Below are 20,059 nucleotides of genomic sequence, written 5' to 3' on the forward strand. Positions count from 1 at the left end.
GCTCCGCTCTTGGGGGCTAGGTGGTGGTGGTGGGGTCACCATTAAATATTTATCCACTGTTAGCACTGCTTCAGTCTCTCTTTCATCTACATTCTAAATGAACGTGGCCTCAAGAAGGGGTTCTCCAGTCCTTTCATATTGCAGACCACTTCATGTGAGAGAGAAACTCACCTCCCATCCCCAAACCCACCACATGGTTTCAGCCAGACACCTGCAGGGGTCAGAAAGGGATTTCCCTTCCCTTCCCCCAATATAGTCTAAATGCTCCTTCCTCTGTGAATGTGAAGGTTAATCTATGTAAAACAGTTTTCAGACCCTGCTGTTAGTACAAAGTAGGGGTGTGTGTGTATGTGTGATTTCCAGACTTGTAAAGCTGAGAGTCCATTCATTCTTTCTCGGACTGAGGGTACCCATGTATCCACACAGACTTGTACCCATGCATGGCGATGGCTAGTTATGGGTAGGGAGATATTGCATGCCTAGTTTGTTGGGAGGGAGGGTTTATGTCAAAAGGGGTGTCTCACTTTATTCCTCAATGCCAAAAATCTGCCTTTAGACAGCTAGCAGTCAAATGAAGGCCTCCTCAGCTGTGGGCAAGCTTTGCACAGCTGCAGAACCGTGAATGCACCTGCAGAATGGGCTACTTGTCAGTTGCTTTACTCGGGGCACATGTACGTTTGCAGTAGAATCTGGTCTCCCTCCCCGTTCCATTCACCCAGGAGCTGCAGCTCCTTCCTGGAATGCTGCCCTGCCATAGATCCTGACACTGATGAAGATGAGTGAGAGGCAAGGCTTCCCCGTAACAAAAAGGAATTCTCTGAACGCCAGCCACGCAGCTCCAGAGCAGCACTTAATGGCTCTGAATCCCTTGCCCAATAGGTGAGAAATTATTAGCCCAGGTGTGACCTTAATTAATTGCTAGGCTGGCTTAACAAATGAGCATGGCTCTCTTTCCACCGAGGGTGTTGCTCTTTGGAAGCAGGGGCAGTCGCTTGCCCCAAATTGCATCCAGAGGGGTGATGATGATTATTTTTGGCTTCCCTACCAATGAGTTCAGGCAGCAAGCGCCTCGAAATCTATCTAATCCTGCTGCTTGGCTGTCAGGGGCTGGGTGGACTCTGCATTCCCGATTTGATCTGTGTGACATTCCCTGCCCTTGACGCAGTCCATCCCTGCCATCAATAACGATCAGCATCAGACTCCCCTGCCCTCCCCACTCAGCTCCTGCTGGCTTGGTTTCCCATCAAAGCATTATTAATATCCCTGGGTTCCCCTCTGCACCTTGCGCTCCATTGATACTCACGGGGAGTGAGCTGGATTTATAATCTTGGTCAAGCCTGTGATTATAAGGGTCTCTCCCTGGCTTCATTGGGTGTGTCCAACCCAGGGCTCACACAGAATTGGCTCCTTTATCCGTAATCATAGGAACAGATGTGATCTCTTTACCTTACAAACACTAACAAGCTAGATCTGGCCACACCATGCCTGTGAGGTTTCACCCTCATTTTAGATAGGTAGGTAGATAGATAAGGAAACCAAGACACAGAAAGGATAAGTGACTTGCCCAAGATCACATCATGAGCCTGTGTCAGGGTAGGGAAAGAGAACCCTGCAATCCTGACTCCCGAGCCTGTGTGTTAATCTTCAGCACCATATCAGCAAGAGCTAGTCCAACTCTGGCATTGGCAGCTCTGCTCATCAATGTATAAACCTGGAAGCCCAGCCCAAAACACGTTGCTTTTCTCTGCTCATCTTATCTAGACCACGTCGCTGGGCTTTCTGCCTTTCCTCTTCCTGTGTCGGCTTGGAAGGTTGTCTCTGGCCCAAGCAGAAGCATGTTCAGAGGCTGACGCTCATGAGCTTCTGTCTCTGCTCCAGACTTGGTCCCACAAGGGATTTCGAAAGGACCCTGCACTTCCCCTGGGGAAAGTGGTTTTACTTTCAAGTTCACTGTTTTCCACCCAGCCTCTGTGGTCCAAGCAACAGTAAATAAAAGCGATCACACTTTCTACTCCGTGGATGTGTGGCCAGAGCGTTTAAAAGGTTAAGAATCATCCATAGATGTTCCAATAAATGGCTAAGCAACTGTTAGAGTCCAGTAGTGTCCTTATTATAGAGGGCTGTAAGCCATGGTTATACCTTCTACTGCTCTGCTTACAACCACCTATAGAATCATAGAATATCAGGGTTGGAAGGGACCTTAGGAGGTCATCTAGTCCAACCCCCTGCTCAAAGCAGGACCAATCCCCAACTAAATCATCCCAGCCAGGGCTTTGTCAAGCCTGACCTTAAAAATATCTAAGGAAGGAGATTCCACCACCTCCCTGGGTAACGCATTCCAGTGTTTCACTACCCTCGTAGTGAAAAAGTTTTTCCTAAATCCAACCTAAACCTCCCCCACTGTAACTTGAGACCACTACTCCTTGTTCTGTCATCTGCTACCACTGAGAACAGTCTAGAGCCATCCTCTTTGGAACCCCCTTTCAGGTAGTTGAAAGCAGCTATCAGATCCCCCCTCATTCTTCTCTTCCGCAGACTAAACAATCCCAGTTCCCTCAGCCTCTCCTCAGAAGTCATGTGTTCCAGTCCCCTAATCATTTTTGTTGCCCTCCGCTGGACTCTTTCCAATTTTTCCACATCCTTCTTGTAGTGTGGGGCCCAAAACTGGACACAGTACTCCAGATGAGGCCTCACCAGTGTCGAATAGAGGGGAACGATCACGTCCCTCGATCTGCTGGCAATGCCCCTACATATACATCCCAAAATGCCATTGGCCTTCTTGGCAACAAGGGCACACTGTTGACTCATATCCAGCGTCTCGTCCACTGTAACCCTTAGGTCCTTTTCTGCAGAACTGCTGCCAAGCCATTCGGTCCCTAGTCTGTAGCGGTGCATGGGATTCTTCCGTCCTAAGTGCAGGACTCTGCACTTGTCCTTGTTGAACCTCATCAGATTTCTTTTGGCCCAATCCTCTAATTTGTCTAGGACCCTCTATATCCTATCCCTACCCTCCAGCATATCTACCTCTCTTCTCAGTTTAGTGTCATCTGCAAACTTGCTGAGGGTGCAATCCACACCATCCTCCAGATCATTTATGAAGATATTGAACAAAACTGGCCTGAGGACCGACCCTTGGGGCACTCCACTTGATACCAGCTGCCAACTAGACAGGGAGCCATTGATCACTACCTGTTGAGCCCGACAATCTAGCCAACTTTCTATCCACCTTATAGTCCATTTATCCAGCCCATATTTCTTTAACTTGCTGGCAAGAATACTGTGGGAGACGGTGTCAAAAGCTTTGCTAAAGTCAAGGAACAACACGTCCACCACTTTCCCCTCATCCACAGAGCCAGTTATCTCATCATAGAAGGCAATTAGATTAGTCAGGCACAACTTGCCCTTGGTGAATCCATGCTGACTGTTCCTGATCACTTTCCTCTCCTCTAAGTGCTTCAGAATTGATTCCTTGAGGACCTGCTCCATGATTTTTCCAGGGACTGAGGTGAGGCTGACTGGCCTGTAGTTCCCAGGATCCTCCTGCTTCCCTTTTATAAAGAGGGGCACTACATTAGCCTTTTCCCAGTCGTCCAGGACCTCCCCCGGTCACCATGAGTTTTCAAAGATAACGGCCAATGGCTCTGCAATCACATCTGCCAACTCCTTTAGCACTCTCGGATGCAGCGCATCCGGCCCCATGGACTTGTGCTCTTCCAGCTTTTCTAAATAGTCCCGAACCACTTCTTTCTCCACAGAGGGCTGGTCACCTCCTCCCCATGCTCTGCTGCCCAGTGCAGCAATCTGGGAGCTGACCTTGTTCATGAAGACAGAGGCAAAAAAAAGCATTGAGTACATTAGCTTTTTCCACATCCTCTGTCACTAGGATGAACTCCTCATGCCCATAACACTATAGAACACCTCTTCAGCATTTATTAACCTTTATTTGCTATAAATGTGCCTTCGCAGAAAGTGTGAGTAATGGGGTGGCACTGAGGACAAAACAGATGTGTTTTACTTTTTTTTTTCTTTTTTCTCCTCACCAGGCGATTCAGCTTATTAGCTTGTGAAATGCTTTCCCCAGGGCAGAGCTAGAAACCGGGGTGAGCTGCCCAGGCACTGGAGCGTATGTGGTAAGGACCAGTCCCCTCTAGTCCCACCTGCAGACAGACAGTGACCTGACCCTGAGGTTCTTGACCAGCACTGGCCTGTAGAGTAGAGTTCAACAAAACAAGTGCTGGCAGTTTGCATCGAACCTGCTGACCATATAGGGCTGGCTGGCTCCTCCTCGCTTCAGCTGCTGAATTGCACTGAACAGCAGCTAAAAATATCACATCCTTTCCTGATGCTATTCTTCAATGGCAGCCTCTGCGAGTAGCTACATCAGAGCTGTCAGGCAATTGTGAATGGGAGAGGAGGCGGGACGGCAGGATCCTGAATGGGAGGGGAGGCCAATCTGGAGGCACACGCTCTTCCTTTTAAGGTACGGTCTGCCAAAAGTTAGAGAGCTCCTGGCTTAATGAACCCAGCAATGAAGTGTGAGCTGCACACTTGTTTCCCTTCCCATCCTTTATCTGTCTTGTCTGTTTAGTGTGTGAGCTCTTTGGGGATTGGGTATGTATAGCGCCCGGCATGCTGGGGCTGGTGATCTCAGCTAGGGCCTCTAGTCTTTAAACCATGATTTGAGGACTGCAGTAACTCAGCCAGAGGTTAGGGGTCTATTTCAGGAGTGGATGAAGTTCTGTGACCTGCAATGGGCAGGAGATCAGACTGGATGATCACGATGGTCCTTTCTGACCTTAAAGTCTATGAATCTACTGTACTACAGATAAAAACAGATGGGGTTGTACATTTGTGCAGTGTTGATGGGTTATGCAAGTCAGGTCATATCTCGCAACAGGAGGGATCTGTGTAGTTAGATACATGATGGATGGCTGCAAAAGGCAGTTACAATGGTCCGTTAGCTGGATTCATTTGCTGGCCCTATGAGCAATTCTTCATGTTAATTGCTCTAACCTTGCTCACGGTATTGCCCCCTTGACACCCAATCCAAGATGAGAGGGTGAGCGTGTGAGGGAACTGAAACCACTACAGCAGCCCCTCTCAGTGCTTGGTGTAACTTCAGGAGCAGACGAGCATGGTCATTTCCAGCTAGGATTTAATACTTAGTGGGGCATATCAGGTCCAGGTGTGCTCCTGAGAAGATGAATGACTCCCGCAGGCGGCAGGCCATGCACGTGGATTGGTATCACTCCACCTCCAGCTTCAGCAATAGCAGAGGCTGGTTATGTCAGCAGAGTCCTTTAACTTATTCCAGCACAGAAGTGAAAGCAAAGGCTGGCTTTTTATGCTTTTGCAGCTGTGCCTGAATTAACCGATGTGGGGTTTCCCTTGTCACTTGGATGAGACCCTCCCAGCTCCTGTCGTCGTCCACTGACTCCATCTGTAAAAGATGCCATCTCCCGAAATACTTTCTTTTCCAAGGAGCAGGGATTAACAGCATTGCAGGAGAGCTCTCCCAAAATAAGGCACTCCACTCCATGCACTTCTCCCTCTGGGGAGAAGATAAGAGAACAAACGTGTGACAGGTGTGTGGCCGTGTTACTGAAAGCACTACTGGAAGGCACTCGTACGATAGTGTAAAAAAATAGAATAGAACTCTGAATGGATGGAATTTCCTGTTTCCTCGTTCACTGTGTGGCTCCGGAGGCAGGTTGTGCATAGCTAGCTCTCTATGTATGCCCTAACTTTGACTTATTCCTCTGAACTCCAAGCAGCTATTTTGTGATTTTTTCTTTTCCCCCATGTGGTTGGTGGTGTCTGCCTAGCCCTGCTGCACCTGGCTGGGACTCTGTCTGCTCTCATACGATACACAGGGCAGGGTCTGGGTTCGCGTGCTGATAAGACACGTCTATGGAAAAACTTTGCACCACAGGAAGCGATGTTGGTGATTCTGTAGACGACACTCTTCCTTCTGAGTCCGTACTTGTCTCTGTCCCAGTCATGATGCTGAGAGCACCATCTGTCATTGCGGAATGGTAGCACTCTTCTTTTAAAAGACTAGACTGTTGATCATTGTGTCCTAGCCAAATTTGTATTTGGTATTTACATTTTGCTTACCAAAAAAGTCTCTCTTGTAGCTTCAGTTGGACACAGTATTCTTCTCTTTCTGCCCTGAAGGGAAGTGTTGTAATTTGCTGTTAAATGGTGGATATGTTCTGCTCCAGAGGTGGATGCGTTTCAGTAGTGAGTGAGGTCATCATGGTGCAGATGATATATACAAGGCCTGGTTTTCAACTGTAGGCCTCTAATTTAAGGCATCCAGTTCCGTATTTTGGGTGTTCATATTGGTATCTTAGCTGTGAAAATGCTGATGAGAGCACCCAGATGTGAAACAGGATGTGCTAACTAAGATACCAATGTTCTAGAACCTGATTCCCACTATCCCACCACCCTGCAAAGCCCCGTGGGATCCTTGGGGATCATAGCCATTAGTCAGTGGTCTTAAGACATGGAACATCTTAGGGCTAGAGTCTGAAGTGATGTGATCATAGAGGCAGAAATAAGGTTGCACTAACCATAGTTTTGCATGCTTTTTAGACATGGTGGAATGTGTGACTGCAGCTGTTTAAAACGTTAACATACCATCAATTGTCCTTGTTTTTCTTGTGGATTCCCTTGGTCATGGATAGTTCTGCAGTGGTGTGTGTGTGTGTGTTTGTGTTTGGAATTCCTTATCTGAACTGTCATTAACCTTCTCTTTGATTTGCCTTTGCAGTTTGCTGGCAGGTGGAATGGGACAGTCATGAATGGTGATGCCCTTTGCCAAGAGTCTTCCTCCCAGCTTCCCGACTGGAGGGAATTCTGTGAGCTCCATGCCCAGGCTGCTGCGGTGGACTTTGCTCAGAAGTTCTGCCAGTTCCTGAGGGAGAACCCCCATTACGATACCCCGGGGGCTGAAACCTCCTTCTCCCATCACTTTGCTGCCAATTTCTTGGACATCTTCAGCTTGGAGGTCAGTAGAGTGTTCGTGTCCGACTCCCCAGCCACGTACAACATAGTGCCCTTTGTGGGGCTACAGAACTGCCACATGCCTTACGGCCGAGACATCCTCCAGAGGAAAGAGGAGACCTCCACAGAATCCCTGGACAGCATGGACAACCCTGTGAATTCCAGCCGATATCTGAGCCAGTCCCAGCAGGCTCAGGCTCATAAAGTTTCTTCCTACGGCCACTCTCGGAGTTCAGAGGACGTCTCTGTCCATGCTACTTCCAAGCCGAAATTCAAGAAAGGTTTCTCCTTGAGGAATATGAGCCTGTGTGTGGTGGATGGCATGAAGGAGATGTGGCACAGGAAGTCCTCTCCGGAGCCAGGTGTGGAGGCCATGCAGGGAGGCAGGAGGTCAGAGAGAGAGCACTGTCCCTCTGTGATCAAGGAACACAATGACACGAGGGAGAGATGGACTCACAAGCTGCGGCTGTCAAAAGTCCAGTCTTCCAAGGTGGAACTGGTGGATATTCAGAGGGAGGGCACCCTCCGCTACATGGTGGCGGATGACACGAACTGCGTGGGTAGCTCTCAGTGGCAGAAATGTCGGCTGATGCTCAGGAAGGCTGTTAAGATGGAGGGGGAGAGGTTCCTGCTGGAGTTTTATGTGCCACCAAAGGTAGGTCTTGTAGGCTCTTCATGGCTGAGCTTCCTATCTATATTGACTTGCTTGGCTGCAGGCTGCAGAGTTTATAGATGTGACGCTCCTCGCCCCGAGAAGCCATAGATCCCAGCTGACACGTCTCCAAGCTGCGCTTCATCAGAGCTCCAGATGGCCGTGGCAGTTTTACAGCTCTCTGCTGGGCTGGTGTACTGCTTCCCGGTGATGGGTGTTGCTCCTCTATTGTTTCAGATGGTCTAGTTTAATCCTCCACCTCCTGGTCTTAATCCACTCTATGGGATGAAGTATAATTCAGTGGTTTTGCTTATTTTGTCTGTGCCAAACTCTCCACGAAGTTTCTGACAAACAGTGTTACTGTCCGCTCAGACTTCCTGATGCCCAGTGCTCCTAGTTCGTTATCTATCTTATAGGTCTTTGAACTAGATTTGAATAGGGATTGGAGGGGTTTTTTCCCACTACCAATGTGTCTCACCCCAGAACTGGACGATCCACATCCTAGGGGTGAAAGAGGAATTTAGTATCCCCAATCATAGAATCATAGAACTGGAAGGGACCTCAAGAGGTCCTCTAGTCCAGTCCCCTGCGCTCAAGGCAGGACTAAGTATTATCTAGACCGTCCCTGACAGGTGTTTGTCTAACCTCCTCTTAAAAATCTCCAATGATGGAGACCCACAACCTCCCTAGGTGATTTATTCCAGTGCTTCACCACCCTGACTGTTAGGAAGTTTTTCCTAATGTTAATCTGTTCAGTCACTGGCCTCTAAGTTAAGACTGAAAGCAAAAGGGCCAGTTGAGGCAGGCACAGCTACTGAGGCTGTCAGCGAGCCTTTTTTGATAGTGACGCTTCCCAAATCCATCACTAAGAAAGGATGGCCTAGTAGTTAGGGTTCTAGCCTGGGAGTTGGGTGACCTGGCCCCAATTGCTCTGTCACCAGCTTCCTTACCAGTTCCCCTCCCCAAGCCATCCAGTCCCTCAGGGACTCAATCATTCCTGTTTGAGTGCTACTTTGTCTGGATTTTAGGGACAGGGCCTGATTTCAAATAGCAAGAAGCACTGAAGGCATCCATCTGCACCCGCCTAGTGACCCTGTCTTGGGATTCATGTAATACACATGATTTGTACCCCAATCAGCCACGCTTAAAGCTTGGCTTTTGTTGCCTCATGTAGATGGGGATCAGACTGGTAATCCTGTTACAGGGGTGTAACATGACTCCGTAATGTGGATTGGTTCCTGTCTACACTGGCAAGAGCAAGCTGAGTTATTCCTGGTGCTATCATGCGAAAAATATAATGCAGTATTTTTTCTTTTTCTGGTGGTGATGAGCCCAGACATGTCATCTTTGCTGTTGTGATCACTGCCATCTTGGCTGACATTGAAGATTGAGCCTGGGACGTCCAGAGCTAAAAGCATGAGCTGTTCTTTCTTGAGCTAAAGAGCCAGTGCTACAATCTGGGGTGTAAAAGCCTCGTATCCTCTGTCGATCAGGTACCAAGAGGGCCCTGTAATTTGCGCTCTTATGTGTTAGGAACAAAGCGTCCGTGACTCGCTCTAGCTTTCTATCCTCTTGCTATTTCTTCTCTTGTATCAGCCATGTGGGCAGTCTGTTAGTCAGCCCGGCGTTTGGGCGAACTCGGATCCCGGTGTTCACCTGGCAGGAGACTGAAGCCAGGAGCTGTCCCAATACACCAGTGAACTGCTTTCTAGTAGCTGTTAACCTGCAACGTATAGGAACCTCCTCTAACCTTTCATTTCTGCTGCGGAAACATCTCCACATCTCCCTGTTCGTTAGCTGCGAGGCTAATGAGGGTTCTGTCAGGTGCTGCTCACTGAGCTGCACTGACCAGTCACCAACTGGATGTCAGGGATGTAAAAATAGATTGTGATGGGCCTGAGCAGTCTTGAGTTCTCTCGGCCCATTAGCACTGTCACTCACGCTTCAGACGTACACAGTACAGAGCCAGGACTAGCCCTTCCCACCTCCAGATAGGAAGGCAACTTGTGAACCCCACACCCATGTTTTTGACAGGTTCGGTTTCTCTGTACCGCTAGGTAACTGTGACAGGGGATAAAGAACTCCAGCCATGCCCCCTTTCCTGCCCATCCTGCCCTCAGCATAGTAGATTTCGCCTAGAGATGGGCTAAAATTGGAACCTCAATTCCTGACCGTTTTTTAGTTTAATCAAAATTGAACCTCTGCTCATGCATAGGAAACCACATTGGGAACGTTGTGAGGGGTGTAGAACTGAGTAGCTGCTTCAGCCTTTTCTGTAGCTTCTCTACTGTGATCCTTTGAGGTATGCTCAGACATCTTTATCTGAGAAATTTGGTGGCTTTGATTAAATGGAATCCAGTCCAAACCTTCCCTAGTTTTGCCTAATCAAGCCCAGCTTCCATGGGCAATTGTCAGTGACGACATCCTGAAGAGAGAGAGTTTCAGCACATAGCCAGTAGCTGCCTTGGCCATTGGAGACTTGTAAGGGTCCCACAGGTCAGGCAGGTAGTGATAAGTCGGTAGGTGGCACTCCTTCCTCCCTCACCCCTGAATCAGTGCTGGCTCAATACCCCAGGACGGCTTTAAGAGACTGCTGCTGGAGGCGCTCTCTTTCAGGTGAGAAGCAAAGCCAAGGTCCTAAACACATTTGATTACTAACGGTCCAGGGCACTTTGCAGCAATAATTATGCTGCCTCCAATGTCCTAAGCAAATCCAACTTTCTGTTCTGCTTACCTAACTGCCGGGGAGTTTTCAGCCGGAAAAGTGTGCCGTGTTCCTGTGCGCTGTTAAACAGCTGCAGTGTTTCATTCCAGCACTGGCTGCGTTCAGAGGTGGATGAAGTGGTTCTTGTGTGTAGTTTGTGGAGCAGTGGGTAAGTCTGTAAAGTGCTGTTGCATCCAGTGGGATGAATGGAGCTAAAGAAATGTAAGGTGATGAATCTTTCTCTGGCATTTAGGCTTGCTCTCACACCCACACCCCACACCCCCCAATAACATTTCAATGAGAGAGAAGAAAGACTTCAGTGTCCTCTGCCAGGAGCATTCTAGCCCATATAGTAAATATTGTTCCTGTTTCCTCTTTCGTAGCACACCTTCCCAAATGATCTTCTCAGTTACTTACCTTCCTGAACATTTATTTATTTATCTCTTTCTTCCCTGCACTCTTTTCCTTCCACAGGGTCCTAAAGAAAGCTTCGGAAAAAGGAACCAACTACTGTAGATTCATTATGCAATTTAATATCTATCTATCTACCTACCTGCATGTCCCTCTTTACTGTCAAGTACCTGAGCATCTCACAAACATGTGGCAGAGAATTATTATCCCAACTTTAGAGTTGGGGACACTGAAACACAGAGACTGAATGATCCTCATTATGGAATGGCCCCATATGGTCCCCACCATTACAGTATCTGGGCCCCTCGCTGTCTTTAATGTGTATACCCTCACAGCACCCCTGTAAGGCTGGGAAGTGCAATTATCCTCCATTGTACAGATGGGAAACTGAGGCGTGGGAGAGGCTAAGTGTCTTGCCCAAGGTCACACAAGGAGACCATGAAAGAGCAGGGAATTGACCTTGGGTGTCTCAAGTCTCAGGCTAGTGCCCCGGCTGCTGGACCACCCTTCCTGCTGAGATGAAAAAAAAGCATACCCTGCATTTAAAATTAAGTTCTTACCTGTGGAGATACATTAATTTTACTTGGCATGCACGTTGCACTTTTTCTCTTCAAAGCACTGTAGAAACATTAACTAATGCTTCCAAGTAGATAAATTATGCAGATGAGGTAGTCATTACTAATTAAATCTGAGGTTACTAAATATAGATAATTTACTTTGTGCCATTTATGTTGTTGGTTTTTGTGTTTCATTCATCTTCCACAGTGGAACAGGGCTAATCCCGTTCACGAGTCATTTTCTACACTAAGTCCCTGATTCAAAGCCACTGATCTGAAATGGACTGCAAATCAGGTCCTTACTCTTGTTGTACTTGGGCTTACAACTTGGCAGAGGAATGTTTACATTCAATAAAAATTGTGTGTGTATGTGTGTGTGTGTGTTGCGAGAGAAATATACACCCTTTAGGAAGATATTTGAGTCCAATATAAACTGTTCCTCACAGTGTATTAACCTGAAATGGAGCTGGAGGAAAAACCCCCATGTAGATACCGGATCAGAACACATGGAAAAGCCATTAGGGTGAAACCATTTATAGTGTCTGAATTCTGGGTGTCATCAAACATGTGAAATATCTGGTTTCCATTCACTGACTTCTAACCTTTCTAATGTCCCCTAGAGAACTGGAGACCGAGTGAGCGGGTTGGTTTGTTTGTTTATTTATTTATTTAATTTTAACTGCATTACCTTCCTCCCCATCCCCAGCTCCCTACCCTCTGCCCCAGAGTCTCTTTCTGCACTAGCAGTTAGGGCATGAAAGATGCATAGCTGGCATTGGCTCATCTGGGAGCAGTGCTTGTGAGTCTATGCACAGATTGATACAGCCATAGGGTTAGCTGGAGCAGTAACTGCTGTTAAGCAATATTATAGCTGGAAATAGGTATTTTTTCAGGTTTGTTTTTATCTCCCCTTTTAAAAAAATCAATGTTAAAAGGACCTCTTTTAAGTGCTTTTTATGAAAACAGTCTTGTCTTTTATTGTTATCGTTATACCCTTCTGAAAACTTTTGCTTAAATTTCTTTCCCTAATGATATCTATCGTCTTCATTTGTCAAATGTTCCTGTATTTCCACTCCCAACAAACCCTTTGAGAGGCACTGATGCGTTAACCTCGCTTTCTTGTACATTTGTGGGATGAGAACTTAAACTTTTGCTTCTGAGAGTGCACAAGAGCACACTACTTTGTTTTTGTGGGGGTCCTACAAAAATAGGGGCTAACTGGGTTTTCATTTAAAAAGAAAGAAAGAAAGAAAGAAAGAAAGAAAGAAAGAAAGAAAGAAAGAAAGAACCCTCTCCCGTGGATATTGTACTTTCTGACAAAGTTAGGTGTGTGTATATTTTCCCAAAGCAACAGTGATTGAAAACATGAAGGGAAATTAAATGTGCTTCAAGTACCTGGCAGCAGTCCATCTTACTTTTTGGTGTTATACTAGCGGTTTTGATGGTGATTCAAAGTACAAAAACCTCCATTGCCTGCCCCCATTTATTCCTGTGATGAGTCTCTGAGCAAGCCCTAAAACCGCAGCTCAGGCGTAGGGCCTGATCCTGCAAGCACTTAAGCAGGGAGTAACTTTACTGACCTGGGGAGTCTTATTGACTTCTGTGGGACTACTCACATGTGCCAGTGTTTTTGCAGGGCTGGGAACTCGGTGAAGACTCCCTCTGTTGGCTCTTTTGTCTGCTGTTCCTGAGAAGAGTCAGAGCAAGTCTCTTCTTCCTTCCACCCCTCAGAGCTCGTGTCATATTTTCTTCCCTTTAAACAGCTGCTTCCTCTTTTTCTGATCCGCCTCTGGTCAAAAATTTAAAAAACCCCAGCCCAGCAGCTTCTGCAAATTCATTGCTTCAAAACAAGCATTAGAGGACAGTTTATGGGAGACGCTGAGCTGGTGCAGTGGTCCTTGGCTCTATGGGTGCTCAGCACTTCTAAAGATCAGGGTCCTTCATTCATTTGGAGTCTTGCAGTGACAGTAACTTGGTCAGAACCTCCCAGGCCCAGCTAAACGAAATCTTAGGGGAAGGGAAAGGCAGCTCTTGGTTCCTGTTTCACAGCAACACTGATTTACAAAATGAGAACAGAACCCTTCATTAGTAACCTGTGGCATTATGAAGAAAAGGAGTACTTGTAGCTTATGAAAGCTTATGCACAAATAAATTTGTTAGTCTCTAAGGTGCCACAAGTACTCCTGTTCTTTTTGCGGATACAGACTAACACGGCTGCTACTCTGAAACCTGTGGCATTATGCGCATTGTGAGCCTGTTTCTGTCGTCTAGGGTCTGGAGGCACTTGGGATAACTCATGTTTTCTGATGATTATGTTGCCTTTCTATTCCTTTTCTAGATGCTTGCTTTGAATTCAAGTGCACAGCTTGAGGGAGGATTAGCCAGTCTGTCTGTCTAGTTAAGAGAAACTCTTGCTTCCAAATCCCTAACTGTAATAATTCTAGGGGCCAATTTACTAGAAATCTGGGGATTGTTGCTCAAATGTGCTACTAGACAAGCTTTTACTAATAATCATGTTGCGTTTATATAGGACCTTTCATTCCGAAGAGTTGTATATATTTAGGGCCCAATCCTGCAAACACTTGCTACCAGTTATAATGTTTACTAGTAGCCGCACATCCATTGGTTTCATGGGAGTAAGTACTACACTCAGTAGCAAGTGTTTGCACAGTCAGACTTGAGGCCCACTCCCGTACCACAGGGGAACTGGGAGCTTTGAAATAGACTTCAGTGGAAGCAGGACTGAATTGTCTTCAGCATACAGCACTGTGGAAATTCAACCACCTCGAGGGTGGAGGGCAACAACCAACCATAATACACCTGTGAGGGGAAGGTAAGTATTTAGGAGATGGAGGAAACTGAGGCACAGTCAAGTCACTTGTTCAAGGCCAGACAGCGCATCACTGGGAGAGCTGGGAACAGAACGCAGGAGTCCTGACCGTATTGTCTGCTCTTAACCCTTATACATGCTCCCTCTCCCTATTAAAAAGGAGACACCACAAATCTGGAGCTGAGATACCCAGCAGCTTATTATTTATCTTGCCCTTAAGTGTGCAAAGTGCTTAGCATGCATCAGGTTGCATGTCTGTTACCAGGGCTGCAGCGGTGTATAGAGACCATCCCATTGCCCAAAGAGAGCAGCATTTATGCCTCTGAAATCGCTTGTTCTTGCCTTTGGCTTCCAGTGATGGGGACAGGAGGAGAAGGTTCACTTTGAAAGTGTCTTCCACTGCTTAGTAAAGAGCCTTCATCACGGAGCTCTTTATAGACATAGGAAACAGCTGCTTCTGGGGTGGAACACATGAGCTGCCCAACAGTACACTGGGACATAGCGCTGTACAACAGGAAATGGAGGAGAAATACAGTATAGCTTGTTTTACTCTAGGGGGCTGGAATAAGCAAGACCAGCAAAAGTGCAGCTTTGGCCGTGTAAGTTACAGCCACACCAGGAGTGCTTTGCCAGCGTAGTATTCCAGTACAGCTACATGCAAAGCACTCCTGGTGTAGAACTGGTGTAAATTTTTATCCCCACTCTACAGGTAAGGACACAGAGGCATGGAGAGATTAGATTATAAAGTCTTTGGGGCTGGGACTGTGCTGCCTTTTGTATTTGTACAGAGCCTAGCACATCTGGAGTATCTACAAATGTACAGCTTCAATTGCCAATCACCCTCTTCCCCCCATGGACAAACTGGCCTTGCTGAGGTTTGTAAACGCATCTCTGGAGTCTGCTGCTGGGGATGGGTGTGAGGAAAGATGTGACTGCGTCTACATGAAAGAATTTTAGCAGCAGATTCCCACTGCTGCTGCAGCAAGTTCAGCTGTTTCAGGGGGTACCCTGGGGCGGGAACCTCTTGTTGGGGTGAATCAGGGTAACTCAGTTGACAGCAGTGGAGGGTCTCAACCCTAGTGCAGTCGAGGCTCTGGCACGCTGTGTTGAAAAGCTGCATCCACACTAAAGCTCTTACTGGTACAGCTGAACCGGTGGCAACCCCAGTGGGAAACTTTTTGTCAAAATTCCCTACAATAGACAAAGCAGATGTGTCTTCACTTACCTACTGAAATGCCTCTCTCTCTTCCAGATAAACTGGCACATCCCCCATCCGTCTGCCCTTTCCTGGCTCTGCCTCCCCTTGCCTTTTGTGCATGCTAAATATTTCCTTGATCAGATAGCATTATTTCCTCCCAGCGCATCTTAATAAAGAGAGAGAGATTAAAAAAAAAACCCCAGAGACATTAATGTAGTCGGCAGAGCTGGAATGTCAGCAGGCACTGAAATAAGCAAGCGGGTTGGCAGTGAAATACGCTAACTCTCCTATCTTCCACCGGGGCGTCTCTTGGCTTAATTAAAAGATCTTGGAGTTATCAGGCGCATGAGGGAAATTGTTTTTTTTTTTTTTTTAATAACTGCACAGACTGGAGAGGGAGCTTGCCTTGCTGTGAGCTGGGCTGTATCGCCCATTGGGAGAACTTCTGTTCTACAGGCACTGTTCATTCCTTTTATTTCTTCCAGGTTTCCAAACCTAAGGTCAGCATCCCACTCTCGGCCATCATTGAGGTCCGGACAACCATGCCTTTGGAGATGCCGGACAAAGACAACACCTTTGTGTTGAAGGTAAGGCTGCTTGGCTAATAAGGCACCCTGGATGCCTTGAGACTGTACTGAACCCACCAAAGCTCTGGGCTTCTCCTCCCAACTCCCCAGCAGTCAGTGACTGCACAGATCTGGTGCCTGTGCCCTTCCCTCCCGTCACATGGTGAGGTGACTGAGGGAGGAAGGGAACTTTGCATCCATGGCATGTATTCTCTTCCCTGCAGAAGGCTGGCACCAACCAGCTATGCACCAGGCCACTGCCAGCTGTTTGCCTGAAGATCCTCTAATGCTTTAATCCACCCCGAACGTAGCATACACGTATAATATTAACATTCAACTGCCCTCTTGCGTTTGTCTTGCTGCTCCTCCTCCACAGCCATCTTTATGGACTGTGGAAGGGGCAGATGAACTGATAACAGTGCTGGACTGTGGAGATTCTTAAGATATGTCTACACAGCGCACTAATCCCTTGCCTGTGGGACTTGGGTCCACACCTGAGTGTTCATGCTTCATTATAAACCTGGGTTTACATTGGCGGGATCTGGGTCTCCCAGCCATGCTAACGCTTCCATGCTACACCGTGCAGACCTTCTGACTTGGCTCTGCGGCTTGAGCTGCGACCACACTGTAAAATGGCAAGGCTTGGACCCGAGTCACAGCAGGGACTCGGGCTCTGACCCCCTTCCTGCCCTCCTTTCCCTTCCCTGCTAGCAGGATCAGAGGACCACCTGGGTGCTGAGTGCTTGCTGACCTGAGTCAGACTGATTTGTGTCTGGACAGAAGCAGGCCTTGGCTCAAATCTGAGTCAGAATCCAGTCTTAGTGTGCAGTGTAGACATACCCTTAAACACAGTGGCCCCAAGCAGTCACTCGTGAGGTCTGTCCCTGAGGCAAACCCTGCCCCCGCTTGGTAACCTTCTGCAGCACTGTGTGGCAGCTAACCGGTGGCATTACTTAGCGAGTGCAGTGCTGTCATGAGGCTTGGTTCACGGGTGTTTTTCAGTGGAAGGTATTCCAGAGAGACAAGATGGTGATGGTGTTAAATCTCTGTTCCGAGGGCCCAGGCTCCGAATCAGGGCCAGATTCCACTCTCTTTGGCTGGGGGAGGTCTGGTGTACTGCCAGACTCCTTAGGGCTGTCTTGCTCTGGAAAATGACTATAACAATGGCATGTATGTATGATTCTCTCTCTCTCTCTCTCTCTGGCTTCTGGAGCAAATCTGCTCAGTTTACAAGGAGAATGATGCATTTTCCCTATGCACATCTCCTCACCCTGGGATCTGCCAGTTAAGCTGGGCTCTTTCTGCCTTATCAGAAAGTTCCCAGCTTGCTGTTTTGGTCACTGTAACAATAGCCGTTTCTAGCAACAAAGATTCTGTGGCCGGAATTTGGGCAACAATTCTGTTGACGATGCATGGATCAGAATAGAATCCTGCTTACTCCCTTGGAGCTGTGAGGATTTTGCAGAGCTAAGAGAATTAATATTTTACAGTGAAGCCTGAAGATTGCAGATTAAATATGCAAGTGATCTGTCTTGGTGCCATTTTTGCATAGTTACTTTTCTGTGTTGGACTACACTTTACAATTCCCCAACAATTAACTAAGTGCTCCCCTCAGGTCTGCTCCTATACTTATCTTCCCGCACTAGCTGATAGGTGCACTTGAATGATCACGTAGGGTTTTCCATTCTTTTAGCCCCCTGTAGGTGAACAGCAATTGCTTGCTTCTTGTCCTAACCAGCAGTAAAACTCACTCTGGAGCCCTGAATTTTACTTCTGGCACTGTGACCTTGGGCAAGTTAATTCCCCTCTGATTTGTTTCCCTTCCCACCTTTTGTCTGCCTTGTCTGTAATCTCTTTGAGGGACTTTCTCTCCCTATGTGTTTGGATGGTGCCTGGAACAATGGGGCCTCTAGACAAACAGTACACTAAAAGATTGTCTGCTTTGTCCTCTCCCTCTTAGAGGCTGCATTTGGTCTTTGGTTGCCTTCTGGGCACCTCTCCAAATCGCGAGATTACAGAAGAGGCTCTCCCCTTTTTAAAAAAGGATTTGTTAGGTAGACAGCCCTGTTTGGCTGGCAAAGGGGGAATCCATCCACACTCAGAGACCGTCCCCAAGGGGGGATCTAGTCATGCTTCCTCTCCTGGGGAGCTGCTCCCTGGTATGTAAATGCTGCTGTTCTAGGCCACTAGAGTGGAGTGACGGTTTTATCAATAAGGGGCTGGCAGATGCTGTTTGATCTGTGGGAGCCTCACTTGCATTGGAAGCTGTACAGCCTCTAGGGATGAGGAATCACACATAGCAGATGGGAGTCTGGGGGAGAGCAGATATTAAAAGTCTGTCTCCCTCTCTCGCTATAGAGACCCCAGAGAAGAGTTTTCCATAAAATACAATTAATTAGCTCGCTATGCGATCCCGTACAGCATGCTGGTGGCAGCTGCTGCTAACAAACTCTCCCTACAAATGGGGATTTCGTCCCACTGGGCCTAAGCAGAAGGGGTGGAAAATGTCTATGCTGCCTGCTGAGCTGGGAGGCGGCTCCCCCCCGAGCCGGAGCTGAGCTCTGCCTTTTTGTGGCTGAGTTTCATTCCCAGCCATCCAGGTTCCCCCTCCCTCTCCTGCCCCCAGAACACAGAGCTCCTAGAATCTGGCTCATCTGGGGCCGCCGCGCAAAAGCACGCAATGAATGCTGAGTTAAAATTAAATTTTTTTTTAAATAAAAAAGAGAGAGTGCTTCACTCGGACTAATGTGGCTGCCACTTCACATCAGGTGCTCTCTATGGGATGTTTGTGTTAATGGACTATCGCTCCCCATTGAGCCGGATCAGAAACGCTTACGGCTACAGCCAGGAGGTTACCGTGCATACGTGAGTGAAAATAGCCTGATGTTTCCAGTGCACCAGCATCCGTTCCAGGGCTGGGCCAGCACTATGTGTTTGTGAGCATCCAGGTATCCAGCTGCCTGTCTGAACTCTCCAACCTACACCAGTCCCCAGAATTAGAAGAGGACGGTCACAAGATCAGGCACTTTCAGGATATCTTGGTCCCTTTGCTTTTGGTCCCAGTTCAAACCCACAAGCTGGTGCAGCTTTGTCTAGTGGGTTAAGGCTGAAGACCTGGGTTCTGCTCCCTTCTCTGCCCTGGGTGTAGGGTATAACCTGAGACAAGTTGTTTCCCTTCCTTGTGCCTTTGTTGTTTAAAAGGAGGACGCTAATGCTCCCTCTCCTAGCAAAGCAATTGGGGATCAGGGGCATGAGAAGCTAGGGCAATGCCTTATTACTGTTGGCACTGACTGAGGCAGATCCCAACCTAAGCTCCCAGTGGGATGCCAGGAGGCACTGTGTTGCAGCAAGCACTGAGGGTGACTCAGTAGGGGGTGCTCATCTCTGAATCAACCTCCACCGGAGCCTCTATTCCATGGCTGCTGTCTTAAATTTATCTCCATCGGAGCTACAGAAACCAGAAACGGGGGTATGAGGAGAGAATCCAAGCACATGAGCAAAGCAGGCCCCAATCCTAGCTCCTTGTCTGACATCGGGACCAGCTTGGTGACCTGATGGCTGTTGCATTTCATTTATTAGGGAAGTGCCAGTTGCAGCTGCATAGTTTTAAGGCTGAGTTGAGTTTTGCACTTATTTTCGTCTGTATTCCACATTATTGGCATGCCGCTGACCACTAAACGACTCCCTGGAAAGCCCAAGAGCCAGAACCTTCCCCCACTTTACATACTGCTGTCTTCCCACAAACCTCTTTTGTCTAAGCGAGTGTGGGGAAAGTGTGTGGGGATTCAGCTGGACCCAGATGGTGCACGTGTGCAAAGATGTCTTTTGGGAAGAGATGCAGAGGTGCTGAGCCGGGGGGCTGGCTTGCAGTGATTCCCATTATATACACTTAATGTAAATACTGATGTTTGCATGCAGAATTTTACCCTAGATCTTGCCTTCCTTGCAGCAAATCATACTGGGCTAACGTGATATTTGAACAGCCTCGCAGGAGAAAGAACATATGGTCCAGTGCCGGTCTCCTCTGACTGCCACTAGCCTTGTGCTTGCATCTGAGTTTATTAGATACCTGGTGTGCTCATCACTTCCACTATGAAAGTCAAGAACACCCCCTCCCCATCCCATTGCTGCTT

General features: G+C 47.7%; 1 protein-coding gene across 2 annotated transcripts in view; it reads left to right on the forward strand.

The window, feature by feature from the left end:
- SH2B2 (SH2B adaptor protein 2) overlaps positions 1-20,059 on the forward strand; it is a 66,575-nt gene that overhangs the window by 28,152 nt on the left and 18,364 nt on the right. For both annotated transcript variants that reach the window (XM_048824340.2, XM_048824341.2), the window contains exons 2-3: positions 6,776-7,663; positions 15,846-15,947. In XM_048824340.2, coding sequence (XP_048680297.2) covers positions 6,803-7,663; positions 15,846-15,947 — 963 coding nt within the window. In that variant the 5' untranslated portion in view covers positions 6,776-6,802. The remainder of the gene's footprint in view (positions 1-6,775; positions 7,664-15,845; positions 15,948-20,059) is intronic.

This window comes from Caretta caretta, chromosome 17 (genome assembly GCF_965140235.1).
Source record: "Caretta caretta isolate rCarCar2 chromosome 17, rCarCar1.hap1, whole genome shotgun sequence".
In the NCBI taxonomy this organism is placed as follows: domain Eukaryota; kingdom Metazoa; phylum Chordata; order Testudines; family Cheloniidae; genus Caretta; species Caretta caretta.